The following is a 25029-nucleotide window of genomic DNA, read 5'->3' as shown; positions in this document are numbered from 1 at the left end:
TTACAAGTTAATTACAATCAGATGCGTTACACTAATAAACAATATGCGGTTAGTTTCAGTCTATTTATAAAGCCGCGTCAGGAAAATAAGGTGTAATCACACAGGAACAGTAGCACTGCTTTGACACTGGGTGCCGCCAGTCTGCAAAACTGAGCGGAGAACTTGCGTACGACAAGGTATGAGGTACCGTGGAAAAGTGCGTGGCTTTACGCCAAGTGTAGGTTTTATACATTGCGATTTGAACGTGAAAAAGTTCTTACGCAACATTTCTGTGCGTACGCACCGTTTATACATGAGGCCCCTGCTTACTGTCTAGCAAAAGCTCTAAGCTCATTGGTTTTCTTTTGCTTATTTCACATATTAAAAGAACTGTTGTGTTAACTTACCTTTCTACTCAGAGCTCAGCTCTCCTTGGAAGAGGATATCTTTTTTGTAAGGTGATTTCAGGATCAGGGCTCACATGTCATTTATTAACTCAGCTTAGAATGCAGTCCAGTCCTATTTTCCTTGAAAAGCTCCCATAACATTTTAACTGTAATAAATAATGGCTCAAGTAGTTTTGTAGTACATATCCCTTACCAGAAAAACTTAACATGATCTGAGAAAAGTGCAACAATCTCACAATCATTGCTACTAATGATCACATGCTATCATACTTCATGAACATTTCTCTAGCATTCTCAAATCTTAGAGTCTACTACAGCATATACTTATTTATGGGGTCCTTGCTGTTACAAGGGTAGTTAAATTCTGTCATATCTGAGAACAGATTCATGTAGCTAAAGTCTCTCTCACCTTTTTGTGCCCTCTAGATTTTACTGGTGTTACATTAGGTTCAGCCCTGCATTCTCAATATATCTACTGGATTAGTTATATTCTGTCAATATCTTCTACAGTCTTCTTCACTTGAGGTATCGTGTGACAGATACATTTTTAAAATAAACATATTAATTCTACAACACTTTCAGAATCAGAATCACTTTATTGCTAGCATGTGCAAACATACCAGAATTGACATAATTTGGACAAATTATGCCAGTATATGGTCTTTACTATAAAAAAGATCATAGAGTTTCGGGAAACATTATATAAATAATGCTCCACTCTATGCATTTTTTTTGATTTAGTAGTTCACAGTGATAATTCAAGGGTCCCTTTAGTTCTGCAGTGTTAGCTGAACACTGAAATCTTACTCTACTATGTACTATGGAATATACAATACATTAGCTATGGAGAATTCTATAAATTAGGATTGGTATTTCTTAAGGTGACAAATCCCACTAGATGCCGATATTCAATCAGCAAACATAAGTCATGCCACCTTGTACTTCTGATCAGCATAATGCAGAATAGCATTCTTCATTCTCAGTCTTCTGTCTATTGCGAGTACTGTACAATAAAAAAAACTCTGTTGCTTATCTCCAATCTCACCAGAGTCTCTCTCTCTCTCTTTCTCTCTCTGGGTCTCTGCTTCATTGCCACATGTTCCTCTCACTCTATCACAGCTTTAAACACCCTCTCTGGGTCATTTTAGTCAAGTCCTGGAAACAATTTTGGGAAAACAGGAAGTGTTCCCTTTGCTCAGGAGAGCAGGGTCATCAGGAGTCACTAAAGTAGTTTTAGCGTGGTATGCCTGGACCCCTGAGGCTTCCGATTCCCTCAAGATGACAGGTCTCCAAGATTGCTTTTTTACACAATAGCTCAATCTCATATGTTTTCCTCTTAGCAGCATGAGGAGTTACCAGGTGCTCCTTTTTAATGCACCACAGAATTTTTCCATGATATTACAGAAGGGAAGTCAGATGTTGCCTAAGTCAAAACACCACAAGATTTGTAATCAAGGCTGAACTAAATATTGTAGACACTTCTGCTTGGTCATGAATTTTGACAGATGTTAAGTTTTAACTTACTTAGTTCCTCTACAACAATTAAAACTCCTAATCAATTATGGAATATGAGCATGGATCATTAATCTGACTCTTATTGATTGGTTTTGGTCTAAAGAACCAATTTTATATGATATAAAGTAGTTATATGTTACTGTAATATTTGAGTTAGCTTCACTTACAGTATATCACTTGCAAAGCTCTAGTCACTTTTTATTTGTAACATTATAAGTTAAGTTCTGCTAAACTAGTGTGTACACCATAATAAAATCTCATGGGCTAAGTAGCTTATTTTAGCCCTGAATTGTATAAATAATATTTTATTTGCAACTTCAGAGGTTAAGCACCATTTCTTAGCATATACTTCAAAATAAAACCTTAGGGGCTAGGTAACTTAATTTAGTGTGCTATGTGTGGTTAAAAGCCTAAAAATTAAAGATCATGCACAATATAATAATACTCAGACTGCAGACCTCAGCGACTGAGTTCCAGTGTGTGCCCACAATAAAAGGGGCTATGCCTTTTTAACTTTAATTACAATGATAGCAGGCAGATAACCAGTACAATAATTGACAATTTATTACTAGCAAACTCAAAATTATATGCAGCAACAAAATGGAATTAAAATTATAAAAATAGTGAAACACAGATTATATGAAATGTACTGACATGCATTCTATAAGGCAGAAATACATTTTTTCCCCCCATATCTTGAAACATATTATTTTATAAGTCAGAGATCAAAACTCATTGAACTGGAACAGTATGTGGCAATGTGTGGCTAGGACAATATGTGGCTATTAAATGTTCAAATGAGTTAGCACCATTTCCATTTGCTCCTGAGAAATACAAATAAGGGGGAACAGAACAACACACATAAAATCCACACCTTTTCCTGTGAAAATCTGCTTGTGAGCTGCTTCATAAATATGCATAATTGAAGAAAGATTTTGCAAGGTAAAATAACAGAATATACCTTTCTGAAAACAGCCCAAAAGGATGCAACAGCACAGACATGTAGTAATGTCTCAGTTTATGGAATGCCATAGCCCAGTATGTGCTGTACTTTTGGAAATTCCAGTTTAAAAAGAGGCAAATTGTACTGGTTAGATTTCATTTCCAACTTGGGACTTGAAGTGTAGAGCCCTTGAAGTGGCCCATTGGTTGATTTTTTGTGGTGCAATTTCAAGGGTGTATGGACTTGCATATTTTACTATTAAAATAATAGTCATCATTATTATCAGGAGTCCCTTTGATTACTTATGTAGAAAATGATTTAGCAGTTTGATCATTGAACATAAATAGAAAATTTATTAATGTTGATTCACTTTCTGCTTTTTCGAGAATTTGATGCTGATGTTGAAATATCATTTAATATGGTGCTTGGCAGTTTGTACATGCCAGTATATTGATAAATCTTAATTTTGTGTGATTTTGCAAGCATTACTTGGCTGACATTTAATTTGTAATAGATTTTCCATCCCACTGCCACCTTCTTCCAACAATCAGTCTCCCCACACCATCCCCAATAGATAAACAACTCCTACCATGTCAGCCAGAATGGCCTGTGACAAGTTTATCTCTGACCATCAGTGTGGACTGTCCATAAGTGAAGACCAACTAAGGAGACAATTGAGGAAGCTTCCCACAGGAAAGGCTGCAGGACCAGATGGAGTCAGCCCTGATTTCTTAATGACTGTACTGACCAACTTTATGGTGTACTCTGTCACCTGTTCAGTCAGAAAATCCCACTGCTATGGAAAACATCTTGCATTGTTCCTGTTTCAAAGAAGGCAAGTGCCTCTTCACCTAATGACTACAGACTAGTGGTACTTGTGCCTCAAATCATGACGACTTTGAGAGGCTTGTCCTGGACTATATGAGTATGGACCCACTGCTGTTTGCCTACCAGACAAAGATTGGAGTGGAGGATGCAATTGTCCATTTACTCCATAAGGCTTATTCTCCCCTGGACAAAGCTTGAAGCACTGTGAGAATTATGATTTTTGAGTTCTTCAGCGCCTCCAATATGATCTAGACATCCCTATTAAGGGATAGACTCAGAGATATGCAGGTGGTTGAGCATATGGTGTCCTGGATAGTGGACTACCTGACAGGGAGACCACAGTTTGTGAGACTCAAGTACTGTGTTTCTATATGGATGTGAGCAACACTGGGGCACCACAATGAACAGTCCTGTCTCCTTTTCTCTTTACTCTGTACACTGTCAGACTAGAAGTACAAAACCAGGTCATGTCTCTTGCAGAAATTCACAGACGATTCTGCACTTATGGGGTGTATTGATAAAGGGGATGAGACAGAGTGTAGAAGTCAGATGGCATTTTTTTATTGATGCAAAGAGAATTGTCTGCATCTTAACATCAGGAAAACCAAGGAACTGGTTATTGACTTTCACTGCAGCAAAGAGCCTCTATGTCCAGTCACTATTCAAGGAGTGAATGTAGAAGTGGTCCACTCCTACAGGTACTTGGGGGTCCACATTGATGACAGGTTGAGCTGGTCTCAGAACACAAAGGAACTATATAGCAAAGGGCAGAGCAGCTCTCTTTTTCCTTAGGAGACTATGTTCTTTTCACATGGGAAGTGTCATCATTCACAACTTCTGTCACTCTGTGATGGCCAGTGTGATTTTTTATGCTGTGTTGTGCTGGGCTGGAAACATCACTTCAGGCTAATCCACAAGCTAAGTAAAACAGCAATCTCAGTTATAAGATGTAGTCTGCACACACTGGAAGGTCATAGTGGAGGAGGAAATTCAAACAAAACTGAGTGCCATTATGAACTCTGCTGCACATCCTCTTTAAGACTGAGGACTTTCATCCAATGTATTATCCTGCAGAAGTGTGTCAAGAAATGCTACTAGGACTACTTTAAACCAACAGCAATATGTCTGCATAATGCCTCACTGAGATTCTGACAGCCAAGTCAGAAGATAGATAGATAGATAGATAGATAGATAGATAGATAGATAGATAGATAGATAGATAGATAGATAGATAGATAGATAGATAGATAGATAGATAGATAGATGATGAAATTCCCTCCCTTTCAAAAAAAATACTACAGACTTCTTGACAGCCAGGAGATGCTTTCTTTTACATACTGATTGACCCCAGTCCAACTGTATGGAAAGAAGATGCAACAAAATAAGAAAGGTTAGATAGATTGTCAATTTCCAAAGTATCCTTGGACTTAAGCAAAAGTGTGATTCTTGTTGGTGCTGCTGTTCAAGTGCTTGATCATCTCTGTCTCACTCACTCACTCATTCATGTACCCATCCACCCAACTTACTATATATGGCTTCTCAAGATGTCCACTCTGCTAGTGCCTTTATCCCAGTTCCTAGTGGCTCCACCAGAATATTCTGCCAAAAATGACACTGTTAGTATTGCAATCAGTTACTGCATTTAGTTACTAACACATTTTTCAAAACAGGAAAGCATTCATGCATGACTTAGGGATACAATTAAATCAGTGTGCAGAATTCTACAGTCTACAAAAAGCTGCCTTTTCAGCTTCCTGTGTTTAGATTCCTTGCCTTGCCTGCAATCCAAAATATATATAAATGGAAGTTATATTTAAAAGAAGTGTAAACAATATTGGAGAGCCCTGCTCATTAAAAATAGTTGTCAATAAGATTTGTCCGCAACTTTTACATACATGCCATGGTACCACAATTGGTCACCCCCTGTGTTAAGCAAAAAATTTTTTATTTATGTTTTCCTTCCTGTTGGAAAATCTTTAGCATCAATGACATCAAAAGGGAGGTGTGGAGGGTAAGGACCGCACTGGGTGACAACTTAAAAGGGGTGACACCCAAATGTTTGCAGAATTATTCTTGCAGTATTTTGGGCTGAACTCACCAAGTGGGAAGTCACCTGATGAAACGATTGAGTGTCTGTGCAACATTAATAGTGGCATTACTGTGCTGCATGAAGTGGCTGAGTGTCCACAAACTGCATTGTATAAAGTGTGAGCAGCTCTCTGTTACAGAGTTCTGTTCATCAAGTTACCCAGGGACCTGTGGGGGGTCTTAATCCGCACTGGGTGACACCAACCCTAGCGACATCACCATTTAGCATAAAGCATTGTAAAACAAATTACAAGTCTACTAACACTCATTAATATTCCTCTAGTAGGCAGAGAGGATACTGACTTCTAAAATTTTGCACAATCACTCATGCTGTAAAATTTTAACATCATGTAGTAATACAAAAAATGCATGTACTGTGTACTGTATGTATGCTTAATTGTATATATTGCATTAGATTTTGCATAACAGTTGGATGTCCATTTGTCCATACATTGTTCCAAGGTGCTTATTCAGATGATTATGGAAGACATGTTACAAAAGCAGCAAACCATTACACCTGATATGTTGATTTCCAAATAATGTACTAGAGCTGCTCAGGTAAGGCTACACTAAGATTTTATAGGTTGACATTGCCCTAATACCTTTGCAATGTGACACGAAAAATGCTTGCATACAGTACATACATTCTTGGTCCCATTTAATCTAAACCAAGGTGTTGAAGGGCTCCAGCACAGAGCAAAAATTCAGAAACAAACCTGGACAAGATGGCACTCCATTGTAGGGCCCACTTGTGCATACTCAGACAGATCCAAGTTAGACTGACCAGTTCATCTAGCCCATCTTTGGAATTTGGGAGAAAAACTTGAGCCTCAGAGGCAAATCTCGGCAGATATGTGGAGAACATAGAAAATTCTCAAGTACAATGGTACTCAAACTCAAGACATGAGATTCACAAAAGTAGGAGCACTGACAATTGTGCTATCCTGCATAAAATATAATTACTACAAATAAAAAAAACAAAATGTTAAATGTATATCTTCAGACTTTCTTTACACCTTCAATGCTGTTCTAGTCATAACCGAGCATTCATAATTTAATCATCTCGGTTACCTTTCACTTGTGCCACAAACGCTCAATACACTCAATAAGGTAACATCTGTTGTAATGACTTCACCACTTCCAGTACATCCGTTTAGGTCTGATGCTGAACATATGCTGATTGTCCTAAATGGATGTGAAGTCAATTTTTAACAAACTTTCTATTCATAGAATACACCATTACTGAGTAAACTGTTAAACATACACTTACTCCTGGGATCACACTTTGTTTTTAAATAGCTGGCTTTACTTCAAATTAAGACCTAGAAAAACAAAGTTTTAAACATCAAATGAATTACACGTTTTATTTGCTTACATGTCTAATTTTGTATTTTTTTCTATCTTTTATTTTTAAACAATATATGAAATTCTACTGTATATAAACATGTCATGCAAACTAACATATCTACTGTAAATTAAACAAGTCCAAGTTCTAAAATGCTTGGCAATAATTGATGTTTGTTTCTTCAAAGTTGTCCTGTACTGAGAATGTTTTGGAATTCCTGGTCACCTTATGGCAGAATGCATGTAATTCCTTCAAATCACTCTGCTCTGTAACAAAACATAGGCCCGGATGACTCTGGCATGGAGTTCTTTTAAATTAATCCTACAGTATTATGCCTGCTATGACAACGAGGGGGTCTAAGCGAGTTCCTGAAAGTCAAATTCTGTTCTTTTCTTGCTGAAGTTTGCAATTCATTTTCAAACTCTATGAGAATTGAAACAATAGATCATGTAGACATTGAAGCTATTACTCGTTTATATTACAGTTCAGTTCACAAAGTGACTTAATGGAGCAGATTATCAAAAACAATACATATATTCTGACTTCATTCATCCATCCATTGTCTAGCCTGCTTGTGCACTGCATGATCAAGTTCTTGCAGAATATTTTGTGTGTGTGAAAAAGGAATACTCTTTTACACAAATCTGTCTATACACATCTATATCTAGACCTTTGTCTATATATGTATATATCTTTATATATATATACACATATAAATAGAATGTCTGTCTTTCTGTATGTTCTGTTTTCTATCCTGCATCCTTTAATTGCTTTTGAACCTAATTTTGCATAGTTGCTCTCTATGACCATACAGACAAAACAGACTGCTTTAGAGCCCAAAATTTTGACCCTGTGGGTCCCAGTATTTTTTTTTCTGTGTGCTACAGTTTGCACACCTGTGCCACCTGCTGGCTCAGAGGAAGTGAAACATCTGAACAGACTGAAGCCAGACTGCACACAAAATGACCATAGCTTAACATTACATGCTGCTTCTACCTGCTGTAATATAAAATAGAGTGTTGTGCAGTTTTGGAGGATGGTGATGGGTGAAGTTTTAATTGAGAGTGGAAGGGCAGTGTGGCACAAAGGAGAATCCAAAGGTTGTTGTTTACCTCTTGTTTTGATGGCTTTTCTTCATAATGTAAGCACTACGAATTGCCCATCTTAGATATATAGATAGATAGTTACTTTATTAATCCCAAAGGGAAATTCACATACTCCAGCAGCAGCATACTGATAAAAAACAATATTAAAGAGTGATAAAATGCAGGTAAAACAGACAATAACTATGTGATACAGACAGACGGACAACATTGTTTCACCACACACCATTTATTTTCACCAATATTATTTACAAAATGGCTCATGCACCCCCAGTGCCCTAAGTCCAGGCCCACAGTCTTTTCTGCCTTCCTGCTCCAGTCCTTCCTCTTGCTCAGTCCACTTCCACCGACTTCCACTCCATCACTGGAGGGAGGCCCTCCTCCCCAGGTGCTTCTCTGTTCCTTGAGCTCTCCGGCGCCACATAAAGTCTTCCCCGGCACTTCCTGGTGTGGCGGAAGTGTCGGGTTCCGTTTAGGCAGGGCGCCGCCTGGCGGTGGCCACGGGTCCCTGCAGGGCTGGGCTTCCATGCCCTGTACCGAGGCCCCTGCCTAACCAGGACGGACGCCCCACTCTGTCTGGAGGAGGCACTGACCCGGCCGGGTTCCAGCCCCAGCCGCGGACCGCCCGGCATCGGAGCGCCGCCTGGCGGTGACCACGGGCCCCTACAGGGCTGGGCTTCCATGCCCTGTACCCGTGGTCCCCAACAGAACCAGGACGGACGCCTTGTGGAGGAGGCACAAGCCCTCCTCTCGATGTCCAGCTCCGCCGGCGAATGGGATCAACGGCATGTCGGTAACAGGGCCCTACAGGGTAGGGCTTCCATGCCCTCAACCCGTGGCTCCCACAAAACCAGGACGGACGCCTAGGAGGCACAAGCCCTCCTCTCGCCTCCTCCTCAGCCCCGGCCGGGACCACACTATGTATAATGTTAACATTTAGTCATTTAAGTCTGTCGCTGAAGCTGCTCCTCTGTCTGGAGATGATACTGTTCAGTGGATGCAGTGGATTCTCCATGACTGACAGGAGCCTGCTCAGCGCCCGTCGCTCTTTCACGGATGTCAAACTGTCCAGCTCCATGCATACAATAGAGCCTGCCTTCCTCACCAGTTTGTCCTGGCGTGAGGCATCCTTCTTCTTTATGCTCCCTCCCCAGCACTCCACCGCGCAGAAGAGGGCACTCGCCACAACCGTCTGATAGAACATCTGCAGCATCTTATTGCAGATGTTGAAGGATGCCAGTCTTCTAAGGAAGTATAGTCAGCTCTGTCCTCTCTTGCACAGAGCATCAGTATTGGCGGTCCAGTCCAATTTATCATCCAGCTGCACTCCCAGGTATTTATAGGTCTGTACCCTCTGCACACAGTCGCCTCTGATAATCACAGGGTCCATGAGGGGCCTGGGTCTCCTAAAATCCATAACCAGCTCCTTGGTTTTGCTGGTGTTCAGGTGTAAGTGGTTTGAGTCACACCATTTAACAAAGTCCTTGATTAGGTTCCTATACTCCTCCTCCTGCCCACTCCTGATGCAGCCCATGATAGCAGTGTCGTCAGCGAATGTTTGCACGTGGCAGGACTCCGAGTTTTATTGGAAATCCGATGTATATAGGCTGAACAGGACCGGAGAAAGTACAGTCCCCTGCGGTGCTCCTGTGTTGCTGACCACAATGTCAGACCTGCAGTTCCCGAAATGCACATACTGAGGTCTGTCTGTAAGATAGTCCACGATCCATGCCACCAGGTATGAATCCACTCCCATCTCTGTCAACTTGTCCCTAAGGAGCAGAGGTTGGATGGTGTTGAAGGCGCTAGAGAAGTCCAGAAACATAATTCTTACAGCACCACTGCCTCTGTCCAAGTAGGAGAGGGATCGGTGTAGCATATAGATGATGGCTTCCTCTGCTCCCACCTTCTCCTGGTATGCGAACTGCAGAGGGTCAAGGGCGTGGCAGACCTGTGGCCTCAGGTGGTGAAGCAGCAGCCGATCCATGGTCCTCATCACATGTGACGTCAGAGCGACAGGCTGGAAGTCATTCAGCTCACTAGGACTAGGTGATACCTTTGGGACTGGGGTGATGCAAGATGTTTTCCAAAGCCTCGGGACTCTCCAGGCTCAGGCTGAAGATGCACTGTAGAGGACTCCCCAGCTCCAGCGCACAGGACTTCAGCAGTTGTGGCGACACTCCATCTGGACCCACTGCTTTGCTGGCACGAAGTCTCCTCAGCTCTCTGCTCACATCTTAAATAATAGGATGACTCAGACATGACAGCATTCATGGTTACAAACCAGCATGGAGCTACCGCAATTCTAGAATCCAATTGGACCAGAAAAGAATACATTTTTGACTCATGAAAGCAGAGACATTGATAGAGAGGCAGTGTAGACAAGGGGTGTCAAACTCCATGCCTGGAGGGCCACAGTAGCTGCAGGGTTTCATTCTAACCCTTTTACCTTCATTTTCCCTTCATTTTTTTGTCCTATGAATTAATTATTTTCTTCATTAAAAGAGAACCAAACAGAAATGAAACATGAAAGAAGCCAACAGATTACCATCTAAATTGGGACTTCAGACTCCAACCAGTTTCACTCCAACCAGTTTCTTAGGTGAGAATCCAATTCTTGCTTTTAATTAAACCTGTTATTTAATTCCACAGCTTGTTGCTGCTCTCATTCTGTCATAGCAGATATTTCTAAAGTTGTTGATTTTCTGTTGTTTTTTAAGAACATCGTCGAAAGGTTGAACTGACAGATCAATCATACTGAGACCTTCACCTTTCTATATATTCAGATATTGTGTGATGGGCACAGATGAGCCGGGTTATGTGGTGGCTGGTTTTGTGTCTCCTTATTGTTTGGCTGCTAATTAAGTAAAAAGAAACAACTAAGGTGCCTGAGTGAAGTTAATTAAAACTAAGGCAAAAGAAGTTAATTAGCAGAAAAAACTGGTCACTAATTAAGAGATGGTTAGAATGAAAACATGCAACACTGTGACCCACCAGGACCGGAGTTAGATACCCCTGGTGTAGATGATGAATGGGACAGCTAACACAAACAGCAGGGTTACTGTTTAAAAAACACAAACCTTTGCTTTCTTTCCTTAACCCATTCTACAAATATATCTGGGCAATACCAGGCACTATGGCGAGTTTCATAAAAACACAAAAACATTTACCCATTGTTTTAAATAAAAAAGTTGATGAAAACAGATTGTATTTTTATAAACTGCATATTATGAATTTTTGGTACAAATGCCATAGTTCATCGATTAAAAGTAGAAAATGTGAATAAATGAAAGGTCTTCAAAAGGGAATCTCTCTCATTCAGCACTGCGGCCTTATCTCTAGTGAGCTGACTTTAAATCACTGATGGTGTTTTTTTGTGTGTGTTTCTCCAGGTACTTTCATTTTACCCCATATCTCAAGGAAAAGTATAGAAGAGCTCAAATGATACAAGTCTGCAGACAAAGGATACCGCACAGTCAGAAGCCACTTGGCTACTTGAACCAATGCAGTTTTCCCTTAGCAAAACTGGATAAGATGGTTGCTTTCTTCACTGTGTATGTTTGTAGCAAGAAGACAAGTTACACAAGTATGCTATTTGAACTAAAGACAGCAAGCTAATTGTGTATAGTGATGGACTTGAATGCATCCAGGACTGGCTCCTGTCTTGAATCCAGTGCTGCTAGAATAGGCTAAGAAGGTTAAGAAAATGCGCGGTGGGCTGTTGCCCTGCCTGGGGTTTGTTCCCTGCCTTGCACCCTGTGTTGGCTGGGATTAGCTCCAGCAGACCCCTGTGACCCTGTAGTTAGGATATAGCGGGTTGGATAATGGATGGATGGATTAATTTTTATTGATTTAGTAAAGGTGGGAGCAGTTGCTGGATTCTGTTCTTCCATCCATCCATCCACCCTCTTCCGCTTATCCGAGGTTGGGTCGCGGGGGCAGCAGCTTAAGCAGAGAGGCCCAGACTTCCCTCTCCCCTGCCACTTCTTCCAGCTCTTCCGGGAGAATTCCAAGGCATTCCCAGGCCAGCCAGGAGACATAGTCCCTCCAGCGTGTCCTGGGTCTTCCCCTGGGCCTCCTCCCGGTTGGACGTGCCCGGAACACCTCACCAGGGAAGCGTCCAGGAGGCATCCTGATCAGATGCCTGAGCCACCTCATCTGACTCCTCTCGATGCAGAGGAGCAGCAGCTCTAATCTGAGCCCCTCTCGGATAACTGAGCTTCTCACCCTATCTTTAAGGGAAAGCCCAGACACCCTGCGGAGCAAACTCATTATTCGCGATCTCGTTCTTTCGGTCACTACCCATAGCTCATGACCATAGGTGAGGGTAGGAACATAGATCGACTGGTAAATTGAGAGCTTTGCCTTACGGCTCAGCTCCTTTTTCACCACGACAGACCGATGCATAGCACGCATCACTGCAGATGCCGCACAGATCCACCTGTCGATCTCACGCTCCATTCTTCCTTCACTCGTGAAGAAGGCCCCGAGATACTTAAACTCCTCCACTTGGGGCAGGATCTCTCCCCCAACCCTGAGAGGACACTCCACCCTTTTCCGGCTGAGGACCATTTTATCGGATTTGGAGGTGCTGATTCTCATCCCAGCCGCTTCACACTAAGGTGCAAACCGATCCAGAGAGAGCTTAAGATCACGGCCTGATGAAGCAAACAGGACAACATCATCGCAAAAAGCAGTGACCCAATCCTGAGTCCACCAAACCGGACCCCTTCAACACCCTGGTTGCGCTTAGAAATTCTGTCCATAAAAGTTATGAACAGAATCGGTGACAAAGGGCAGCCCTGGCGGAGTCCAACTCTCACTGGAAACGGGCTCGACTTACTGCCGGCAATGCGGACCAAGCTCTGACACCGGTTGTACAGAGACCGAACAGCCCTTATCAGGGGGTCCAGTACCCCATACTCCCGGAGCACCCCCCACAGGATTTTCCGAGGGACACGGTCGAACGCCTTTTCCAAGTCCACAAAACACATGTAGACTGGTTGGGCAAATTCCCATGCACCCTCCAGGATTCTGCTAAGGGTGTAGAGCTGGTCCACTGTTCCGTGATCAGGACGAAAACCACACTGTTCCTCCTGAATCCGAGGTTCGACTATCCGACGGACGCTCCTCTCCAGAACCCCCAAATAGACTTTTCCAGGGAGGCTGAGGAGTGTGATCCCTCTGTAGTTGGAACACACCCTCTGGTCCTCCTTTTTAAAGAGGGGGACCACCACCCCGGTCTGCCAGTCCAGAGGCACGGTCCCCGATGTCCATGCGATGTTGCAGTTTTCTGTTCTGTTCTGTTTCAGGATTCTGTTCTTTTACTCCCATATGTAAGTGTAACATCTGTACATAGCCTCCACACCTCTTCCATCAAAGTATTTTGTTAAAAGCTGAAAGTGATACAAGAGTACATTGCTGTAAATGCTTTGTAAATGACACAAGCTTGAGTGACAGACATGTGGTGTGGTCTAGTGACCTACATGTTGAACTCTAAGTTGCTGGCCTGCTGGTCCAGTCCTGAATCACCGTGTAACTCTCAGCCAATTCATTTTAGCCTTCTTTTCCTGTAATTGTCATAATGACTAAATATTTTTGGAAATGTTACATATTTGTAAACTGTGCTAAGATGTTTTTCTCGAAACACTACCAGTCAAAGGTTTTAGAACACCTCAGTTTTTCCAGTTTTTCTTCAAATTTATTCAGTTGAATTGCAATAAATGACTTAAAACTGTGAAAAGGTAAGCAGCAAACTGCCAGTGGTTTTAATGTAGTTTAGGTTAGCCAAAATTGAAAAAAAGGACATTTCAGAATATTACAAATGGGTCTTCTGCAGTGAACAACTAATAGGTTACAACCTACAGATACAATTCTGCAGCAGTTAAAGTAAATTAAGCCTTACAATTTGAAGAAAACAATTTGAAAAGGTGTCCCGAATTCTGTCTATTACTTAAAAATGATCTGTCTGTCTTAAAGCAGAGTTGGACCAGACTATGTTACTACACCCTCTGAGGTACTCCTTGGACAATATTACACCGTTGTAAATTCCAGTGACAATGTCAAGAAAATGACAATTAACAAAAAATGAGGTAGAGCATTATTACCCTTAGAAGTACAGGCCTTACATTTAAAGAAATTACAAAACAAAAATCAAAGTAGGGTGTCCTATACAATCCAAAGGTAATTGAAAACTAGAATAAACTCTGACAGGAAGAGATCTGGCAGACACAAAGTCACAATCCGATCAGAAGACAAGTTTCTGAGGGTCACCATCTTGCATGATAGGTGCCTCATAGCAGAACAGCTTTAAGCACAGCTTAACAGTGGTGGAAAAAAGCAAATCCCTGTTTCTACTGTAAAGAGGAGACTTTGTGTTGCAGGTTTGACAGGGCACGTTGCAGTCCACAGCCAGTATTTCATGGCCCAGGCAAGCCTCGGTTCCTTATTTTGTCCTTTTAGGAATGGCTTTCTTACTGCCACTCACCATGTCAAACCTGTCTCCTCTTCAAATTAATATTGTTTAGGATACCATACTTAGTTAGGGTATGAATTAACATCCAATCATTTTAATTCCATTTAATCCAACTGTGGGTTATCATGAGCAGACTGGAGAGTTTTGGAGCCTATCCAGGTAGAAGGGGGGCAAGGCTGGAACAAGTCTTGAAAAGGACGCCAGCTCACCACAGGGCATAATCACACAACACTTGTATTTAATCAATGGCTGCATTTACTACCTTTCCAGTTCTTATTCTCATGATCTTTTTAACAAATACACTTTTATATAAATTCTGACTTGTGATACATGCAGTGTGGTGAGAAAATTCCAAATTCCCAATTCCTAAATAATAAGGAAAAAATTTATGAAGAAAAAAAATGGAATCCACAGAGTTTATTATTCTTTAGAGACCGCTTTTGCAACAATAATACCTTTAGGTCTTGTTGCTAAGTAGGTACCAACTTTGCACACTGATTAAAGTGATTTTGGCCCATTCTTCCAAGAAGAATTACTTTGACCAGGTTGTTCTGGTTAGTCAGATGATAAATATGCACTGCAGTTTTCAAATAGTCTTTCAGATTTTCAGTCATTTTGAGACTGAAGTTTTGACTAGCCAATTTTAGGACATTACTCTTTGATGTAAATAGAACTTTGGTGATGGGGTCAAACACTTGGTACCGAGTTAAGTTCAAATTCTGATTCTATGAATCAAAAATGAGCAAAGCAGATTTTAGCATGGTCTCTCTATGTGTGTCTGTGTGTGCGTGTGTGTGTGGAAAATCAAAATGAACTTAAAGATGAATAAAATGACATAAGCACATGCAAACATGACACAATAGATTTGTAAATATCGATGTGCAGAGGCATTAAGTCGGTCTGTCTATGCAGCTTGTTTACTTAATTTGACCCAAAGAGTTTAATTTCAAATTAAATATTACTGAAGTCGTTCATTTGATTGATTCAGTTTTCCATTTCAGTGAATGTACTAGATTCTGTATTATTGCATGGCACAATCTGTTGTATTGTAATGTAAAATCTTTTGCCGAGTGATTACCTGTGGTATCACTAAAGTGTAATTTGCACAGAAGTCCTGTGTGGACCATTCCATATTGATTATTTTATGATTTAGCCACTTTATGGTTATTCTTGGCCTTGTGTTCAGGCTAATTTTCCTGCTGAAAGAACCTCTTTCATCCGAGTTTCACTTTCTAGCAAACTAAACAGGTTTCCTTGCAGGATTTCCTTTTGCTTTCTCGCATCCATTCTTCATACTATTTTAATCCAATGTTCAGTCCCTACTTGTAAAAAGACGCCCGCAACATTATATACAGCCATCATCAGTGAGGTTATGATCTTTGAGATGTGCATAGTGTTACATTTGCACCACATTTACCTCTCTTAACTTTAGTTAAAAGTTTTATTTTGCTTTCATCTACATCTCAACTCGGTCACTCTCAAACTCTAGATGTGCTTTCACAAGCTTCTTTTTTCACCACTCTTTCATCCAGGCCAGTGTTCTACGGACATATTGATATGTTTGACTGGTGCACCTTTCCTCCATTCTCAGCTACTGAACTCTTTACCATCTTCAAAGTGATTGCTGGTCTCTTTTTGGCTTTTCTCACAGGTCTTCTTCTTTGTGCAGAGAGTTTTGAGGACCTCTTATAGGAAACATTGGGATTGCTTGATATTCGGTAGATTCCACTTCCTGATAACCAAACAAACAGTGCCCACTGGGATATTCAAACACCAGAATATTGCTTCCCTTTTCCAAATGTATGTATTAACTGTTCTTTGCAATGGTCTTTAGTTTTAATATGTACTTTTTCATTCAAATTCATGACCTGAATAATGATCTCATAACTTTGAAGTCAAGGGCAAAATATATGAACTGAAAGGCAAAAGTAATGCAGTCAGACAAAAGCTTGACAGCTTCTACAACACAGCGATTGAATACACAATTTACAAGTGGCACAAATGGCATATTTCATTATTATTAACATTTTTTTCAAGGATGGAACATTAGAAAATGATTTTGACTTTCAATGCTTTCCAAATAATTCTAGTAGTCTAGGATTTGTTGCTGTGCATGATTAGATTGCAGTCTAAATACTTTTGTAAAGCGTTGTGTATTAAATAAACAGATCCATCATTCATCCACTGACAGACTGAGGAGATCGTTCCTCCCCCACACTATGCGACTCTTCAATTCCACCCGGGGGAGTAAATGCGAACATTAATTTTATTTTAATTCTTTTCATTTTTATTACTATTTACTTTAATATTGTTTCTTTGTATCAGTATACTGCTGCTGGATTATGTGAATTTCCCCTTGGGATTAATAAAGTATCTATCTATCTATCTATCTATCTATCTATCTATCTATCTATCTATCTATCTATCTATCTATCTATCTATCTATCAATCCCACTTAATCCGTTTCAATTTAGCGGGCCAACGTTCGGAGCTGCTAATATCAGAGGACACGAGCTCCACACAGATAATGATCGGTTCCGCGTTCGAACCCATTTACTGATCCGGTGTGCTTTCTTTGTTACCCAGTCTAATTTATTGTGTATTTTTTTCGCCATGCGGTTTAATACAAAATAGTGACATAATGGCAATTATTTACAAAATACATTGCCATTTATTCCTAACTCGAACAATCCAAAACTACGGCGATTTACAACCTCCACGGTGTGCGGGCTAGCTAGACTCTGTTGCCTCCTACCTGCTCCGGGTGGGAGGGGCAAACTATCGGCACAAATTTCCACGTGCTGTTCCCTTCCATGGCAACGGCAAAGCCAAACAGCGAGCTTAGACATGGCGAGTAGGGATAAAATCAAAGCCCAGGGAAAGACCTCTGAAATGGACAGCGAAGAGAAAAAAACGAATTTAGTAAGTGCTCTGTTAAAATGAATCGGTTTCCCACTCAGGGATTGAATGCATATTTTATGTAAACGATACTATGCAGTAAAACATCCACCAAATGCAAGATAATGTTTGTCTTTTTTACTCCCGCAATAGAGGGTCGCGTTGAGCCGTTATCCCAATACTGCTTCCTCAAAACCGGTGATTTAAGCTGCTCAGTTATCCTAAAAGCGTATTTACAGTGCTCCATGTCGGAACCGAACCGCGGCTCAAGACAGTAGTGTCTTGGGGGGGTTTGGCTTCAGGGGCCCTTGATCTCAGGCACCCGATCCGTCATCTTCCAGTCCTAAATGTACACGGTGAATATCAGAAAGCTCCTCATTTATTTTCTCATCGTATACAATATATTTAACATACACTTGCGGCTGTGGTGGGAAGCCCCAAGGGAACCTTACGCGTGTCAATAACAGATGGAGCTGACCCTGATGCCTTCAAATTAAAGAAAAGCCACTTGTTCAATAACTGGGAAGTGCTATGGTACTGTAAACCGATGCGATACCCAAAGGTGAAAATACAACCATATTCGAAATCTAATCCATCCCTATTATGCACCCGCTTTTTTCATGTACAGGCTGCGGCGAGTCTGTGTAGTTAAAAAAATTATAGCCCCTTAAAAGTAAGAGCCCCTTCTAAAACAAATTGTATCAGTATTTGTATGAGGCCTGGAAAAAAAAACACTCCGCTAAGTCTTTTATGTATTTTAACATAAGGAGCACGAAAGAATGCATCCTCATCCTCCTTTAAGATCCGGGATTGAGGATTACAAGTAGATAAACAGAAAGACTGTGGACTGCTTTGTGCATCTCTGTGTGTCTTTTTTATATTCAGCCTAAATATTTTGTTTATCACAAACAGCAATTTGTGACACCAAATAAAACAGAGCAATCTGTTAAAAATCCACTGACTGCTGCTGTTTTTTAATCCAACCACCTCAAACTTGAGTAACAATCTTACTGTTCTGTGGACATGTGGCAGTCTACTACTATATCAACAGCAACTACTACACCACTACTGCTTGGTTCATATTATTGTGACTGGATACTGGCAATAAATAGATTATGATCTAATTGTTTTAGTAATGTAATATAGTAATGCAATAAGTAATTCAATCACATCCACCCAGCCATTAGTTTTTTGAATGTACATTTTTAATTGTAGAGCTGCAAGAATCCTGAACTTTTTCAAGCAGCAGAGGGTGCAGGGGGGAAACCGCGCTGAATACAATGCCAGTCCAATTAAACCCCCCAACACACATACACACACACACTTGAACTCAACTGATCTACATGTATTTGGAGTGTGAACGGGAAGCAGTGATACCAGGGGAAATCCATTTGAACATGGCTAGAACAGGAAAATGCCATACTAAGGAAGAGGGCACTAAACCAGGGTACATGCTCTGAAAGATGCTTGCACTATTTTTGTGCCAGTGTATTATTATTATTAGTAGTAGTATTTACTAATAATAATAATAATAATATTAGTGTAAAACCTTAAAGCTATATGTTAATACATTCCAATGGCAATGGCTTAAAAGTCTAAAATATCATACATTCCCATAGTTATGAAAAGAACAATAAAAGTGACATTATTTACAGGATATGAACAGTATCAAAATTTAAAGATGACTCTGATTTTTTTAGGTAGCTAATGGCTAAAATATTCAAAGATTTTATCATGTACATTCTTATATGATGATAGTATAAACACTTCAGCATTCTCCAGGAAGTCTGTTGCAAATTTCCACTGCTCTTTGTGTACAGAAGTGCTTCCTGGGTTTTACTTTGATTTCTTCTGATTTGTAACATCACAGTTTTGGAATGTAACTGTATTTGATTTATATTTTCTGATCTCTCTTGTTTGGTACTGTAACTCTTTTTGATTTGCTTTTCTCATATTTTTTACTTACTTAATAGTTTACTTAATTGCTTAGTAAATCTGGTTTACTTTAAACTTCTCTCTTATCTCCTTTAGGAATTAATGAATCTCTACTCTTTTTCATAATCAGAATCAGAAGCAGTTTTATTCACCAGTACTTAATGTACAGGAGATTAGCTTGGTAGCTTTGAAGCAGCTTATAACAAAACACAACATCACATACAAATAACATAAATAACATACGTTAAACAACATACTGTACATTATAAACAGTTGCAGAATAGTGCAATTATAAAGATGTGCAAATTAAGGTGTGTGTGCACACTGTGACCAGTAGGGGGTGCCACAGCACCCCCAATCACAACCTCACAGACACAGTCCCCAGTTCAAAGCATGCACTTCTATTTAATAAAGTACCTTTTACCAGCTTCTTTCTTGTGAGCACAAGATAATGCAGCAAAGCACAGCACCGCAATACAATTCTTTTCTCTTCTCTCTCCTCCATTCTTCCTAGGAAAGTGTTGTCCAGCGTCTCTCCTGACACCGACTCACCTGGATGAAGCAGAATGGCCCAATTGATGTGGGACCCGGGAGTACTTCCAGTGCCATGATATTGCATGCTGGAAGCACTTCTCACCCACATGGAAGTTGTATGAGCCAGGGAGGTCCTCTCTCCACAGAATCTCACTGGTGGCACCCAAAGACCCTGATAGTGCTGCCTTTTTTACTTTCTTGTATATGAATTATAGGGAAAGCATTGTAATCATCCAAAAATTCAACCTCAAGATTTTCATGAATCTCAACGTTTTAGACCTCCCTGAGTCTGATTTACTTTCTAATAGGGAAGGTTGTTCAATTATTCAATCTCGAGATATGAATGAATCTTGAAGTATTAGATTCCCTTGAGTCCAAAAATACCATAATTTTGGAATTATGTCTGTGTGTCTGTCTGTCTGTGTGTGTGTGTGTGTGTGTGTGAGTATGTAAACACAATAACTTGAATATGCTTTCACTTAGGTCAACCAAATTTTGCATACAAGTATTAGGTACAAAACGTAGATTTCTATCAACATTTGAGCTATCTCCACTAACTGGAAGTGGTACTTTTTTATTCATGCAGCTGCAGAGTCCGATTTATTCAACTTTACTTTTATAATAGTTTAATGTATTATTAATGTGATTTCATTTGTTGTTGATGGTTCTTTAATGTACATAATATAAAAATCTAATTATTGTCTTGCGGTTTACTCCTAAAATATCGATCCCCATATCTGAGTATACGAGAAAGTCTATGGGAAACCACTCCTAAATTTTTCACAGCATATCTCAGGAAGCCCTGCGGGTGTCCAAGTTGGAACCAGTCCAGAAGAATACTGTCACCTCTTGCACTAGGGGAAGAATTATATACACATACATATACAAACAAACAAATACAAACTCGCATCGACGTAAATGAAAGAACACACTAATAAGCTTGGCTACATTACTGGTCTGCAAGGGCTATGGCTCTGGGAAAGAAACTTTTTAGGTGTCTATTAGTTTTGATTGACCTAAAGAGTTTACCAGAGGGGAGTTTTTGGGACAGGTGATGACCTGTCAGTGGTGATCCTTTTGACATGGTTTGTGACTCTAGATTCATACAGGTCTGTAACAGATGGAGGAGCACAGCCAATCATCTTCCCAGCAGGCCTCACGACATGCTGTAATTTATTTATGAAGTGGACTATTGCTGAACCTAGCCCAACAACAATGGAGAATGGAATCACATTTTCAATTATGGCTTTGTAGAATTGTTGTTTGATGGGCTGGGAAATATTTCATTTCTTTAGATGGCATAAAAATACATCTGCTGTTGAGCCTTAGTTGTGATGAAAGTGGTATTCATGTTGCAGCTAGGAGTGTTTGTGATAGTTGTGCCCAAAGATTTTATGGAATCCATCGTATTGACTGTAGAGTTCTTAGTGGTCACAGACACTGAAGTTGAATACTTTGCTGCTGTTTAATGTGTAAATAATATAACATTCATTATGCATTCTCAGATATGACTGTAAGCTATATTCTTACTAAACACAACAACATTTATCTCAGATTGTTACAGTGAAGCTGTTAGTACATACAAATTGTCTCTACTAATAAATATTCTGAAAGTACCAAAAATATTTATTTCAGATGACTGAACCACACAATGACAGGTAAAGTGTAGAAATTCTGATGATTTGGGACACCAATGAATCTTGGCAAGTATGGCTGTTAAGTCAAAAATCATTCTTAAGAGCACAGCATTAAATCCTCCAGGAAGATCCCAATAAAAACTTCTGTCAAATCAGTGTTTTCCTGTTTTCCTTCATTGTTTTACATACATTAACGTCTCTATGTGTCTCAACAGCATAACCATTTAAAGGCTTACACGGGCTAAATTTGAATTCACTGGTGAAGCATGCTAAAGTTGGTGCATCTGCTACAACATGTACTTCTGCTCCCTAAGAGAAATGCATCCGATTAAAATGAACTTTTAGGACAATATGACAGTGATGTGCTTTGTTATTCTGCTTCACAACTTTGGGAATGTGAGTTTAAATCAGCACTCAATCACTGTTTGTGCACAATTTGTGAGGTCTTTCCATGTCTTTGGATTTTTCTTCTGGTACTGCAGTTTTATTCCCATTTCTCAAAGACCTGTACTTTACATTAACTGGAGACTCTATATTATATCAGTCTAGATATATAAGTTCGAGAGAGTGCCTTGTGGTAGACTAGTGCGCTGTCCAAGGCTAGTTTCTTTCCCCATGTTTTTGAACTGGACAAAGCTGAGAAAGAAAATACAGTAGATGTAAAGTGAAAATTTTTCTAATAGTTCCTATATTTTTTAATGCTTAATTCTGCTGATATGCTTAAATGTGTCTTTAAGTGTTAAAAGATAAGTTTGATATTTTTGAAGGCAAAGTTATTTTTTTAACATTTGTAACATACATTTGTATTTGTATAGCACTTTTTAGAACTTAAAAATAGACACACAAACACATACAAAAACACATCTTCCCCAGCTGCTTAAATTGCCATCTATGGGTCCCATTGCAAAAACCTGCTGAATAACATTTACTTTGAAGTTGCAGGAGTTTTTAATTGTTCCATATATACACTTTTATGCAATATACTTCGTAGCTTTAATAGTTTTCCTTTCCCCTTTTGTTCCACGCTTCTGTATTTTCACAATTTATATGTAGGAGTCACTTTTTTATGACTTAAGCACTAGATTCCTAGTAGTCACATGTTTTACAAGTAAAGGCAACCTGGTTTAGATTATGGTTTGTGATAGGCTGTAAATTTTCATATAAGTATCAGTTCTAATCTCAAAGAGCCAATACTGTATTAGAGAATAGACAGAGATAAGAGATATAATAATGCACTCTGCTTATACATACTGTACTCCTATGAATAAGTAACTCCCTTTGTCTTTTCTTTAGCTGACTGAAGAGGGAAACCACATTTGAAGTTATATTTTTCATAGTGACCAACTGAATACTGTACTTATTATATTCTTTATCCATACTGTTTTCTATGTCTAATGTCACCAATTTATAAGGGCCATAAAAGCTGTATTTAAATATTTACTGATGATTCCTGTTTATAATTGTTTCAAGTGGTGTACAAACTCAGACACGCAATTTATAACCCGTTTTTTGGAGATTTCATACATATCAGATAACTTTAATAAAATAATTTCACATAATTTTAATAAAAATATTATCTACTTTTTTAGACTCCACTATTGTGAAACAGGTCTGCTTGTCATCTTCATTTTCTTTGTGGCAACAATGCAACTACATTTTCCCCCCGGGGGAGTGTGCTTTCCTGTTGCACATACTGTGAAAAGTGTAGTGTTACAGAGGTTCAAGAGCTCATGCTTTACTTTCTCCTGGTGGAATTTTAGTTTTTCTAACCATATAGATAAATAAGGTCTCATTTTATACCACTGATATGTCAGACTACGAAGTTCAAGAAACATTTAGTCTAATTTCACAACCTCATCTATATGAACCAGAATTTATCAATGAGGAACTGCAACAAACTGAGAGAAAAGAGAAAGAGAGAGAAAAAAAAACTGAAGAGACAGAAAATTTAGTGCCTGAAGCTATGGCAAGGTTCAGGTCAGCTTATTGATGATGTGCATGTGTATAATGTTAAAATAAAAAATGAATACTTTAGTGCAGAGAGTGGGAATTACTCCTAAAACTGTTGGAAAACATTGTTGTATAAGCAGACTAGCTGCTTTGTCCAAAACTTGCTTTGTCCCATGTGGCCGCCATGTGTGTTACAAATGGGAATGACTTTCCTGCTTTCATTTATGATCGAGTTCTGGAGATATTTTACATTTAATTTAAAAAGGAAAAAATATTCAAAGGCAGAAGAACCAATTAGAAAGCTTTCTTTATAGTCAGTTTGTATTCTGATCTTGTAAGCTGCAGCATCACATTGCCCAGTGCTGCAATATTAAAGCTCCAAGTAATTGTGTGAAGTTTCCACATTCTTCACTGTTAGTTTAAGGGTTTCCCCCGTGTCATTTGTTATGACTCCCAAACACCAAAGATAATCATGCTGCAATGTGATCCAACAGATATTTCTCAGGACATACTCTCTGCCGTACGCCTGTACTGTTTATTATAATAACTGAGTCAATTATTAATTTGTTTTCAGCATTAGTTAGTTTAGACATGTTGCTAAATGGTTCTCCTGGAGTCTGCACTGAAAGGTAAGCAACTTGACCTGGACAGGAAAATTCAGAAGTATTAGGATTAATATAAGGGTTTTTGCTACATAAAAACTCCAACTACAACAGAGAAGTGAATATGTAAGGAAAGATAGCATGAAGAAACTGGGATAAAAATGAATTTCTTACTTCATTTTGTTGCCATAAACAGACATTTGTAAATGTAATCTTTGCTACTTCACAGTGAACATCCATCCATCCATCCATTATCCAGCCCGCTATATCCTAACTACATGGTCACGGGGGTCTGCTGGAGCCAATCCCAGCCAACACAGGGTGCAAGGCAGGAAACAAACCCCGGGCAGGGCCACAGTGAACATATTAAGTTAGATTTTAAGGCCTTTGGTTCATATTTGCTGTGATATTGCTCATGCCACCACTGTAAGCTGCTACAGGAAGCTCTTTTTTTAATTTATAAAGGATGTTTCACATTTTACAAAATACATTTCCTGGGTAAATAAGTGTATGCTGCTATTGTGAAAAAAATCACTTTAACTTGAAAAATTCTACATTTATCTTTAATGAGATGTTATATCCTCTTTTTGGGTGACACAAATAATGAAACGTCCACATTAAAAAAAAACAAAGCACTACCTTGAAAATCTGAGACATAGTGAGACTTTCTTTGAGATTAACCATAACCAAGTGGTATACACTCTGGGATTCTGAGTCAGTCAGTCTGTATCACCGTTGAGACACTAAAAAAATGAGTTGTCTACTTCATTGTCATCAACTCTCTTTTATG

The 25029-nt window shown here is 39.5% G+C and overlaps 1 protein-coding gene across 2 annotated transcripts in view; it reads left to right on the top strand.

The window, feature by feature from the left end:
* The first annotated feature begins 17513 nt into the window (after positions 1-17513).
* Positions 17514-25029, top strand: part of cabcoco1 (ciliary associated calcium binding coiled-coil 1) — a 44489-nt gene continuing 36973 nt past the window's right edge. For both annotated transcript variants that reach the window (XM_039771278.1, XM_039771286.1), the window contains exon 1: positions 17514-17605. In XM_039771278.1, the coding sequence (XP_039627212.1) occupies positions 17531-17605 (75 nt within the window). In that variant the 5' untranslated portion in view covers positions 17514-17530. The remainder of the gene's footprint in view (positions 17606-25029) is intronic.

Source organism: Polypterus senegalus, chromosome 1 (genome assembly GCF_016835505.1).
Source record: "Polypterus senegalus isolate Bchr_013 chromosome 1, ASM1683550v1, whole genome shotgun sequence".
NCBI classification, from domain to species: domain Eukaryota; kingdom Metazoa; phylum Chordata; class Cladistia; order Polypteriformes; family Polypteridae; genus Polypterus; species Polypterus senegalus.
Note: the sequence above shows the minus strand (reverse complement) of the source record. Positions and strands in the feature narration are given on the sequence as shown.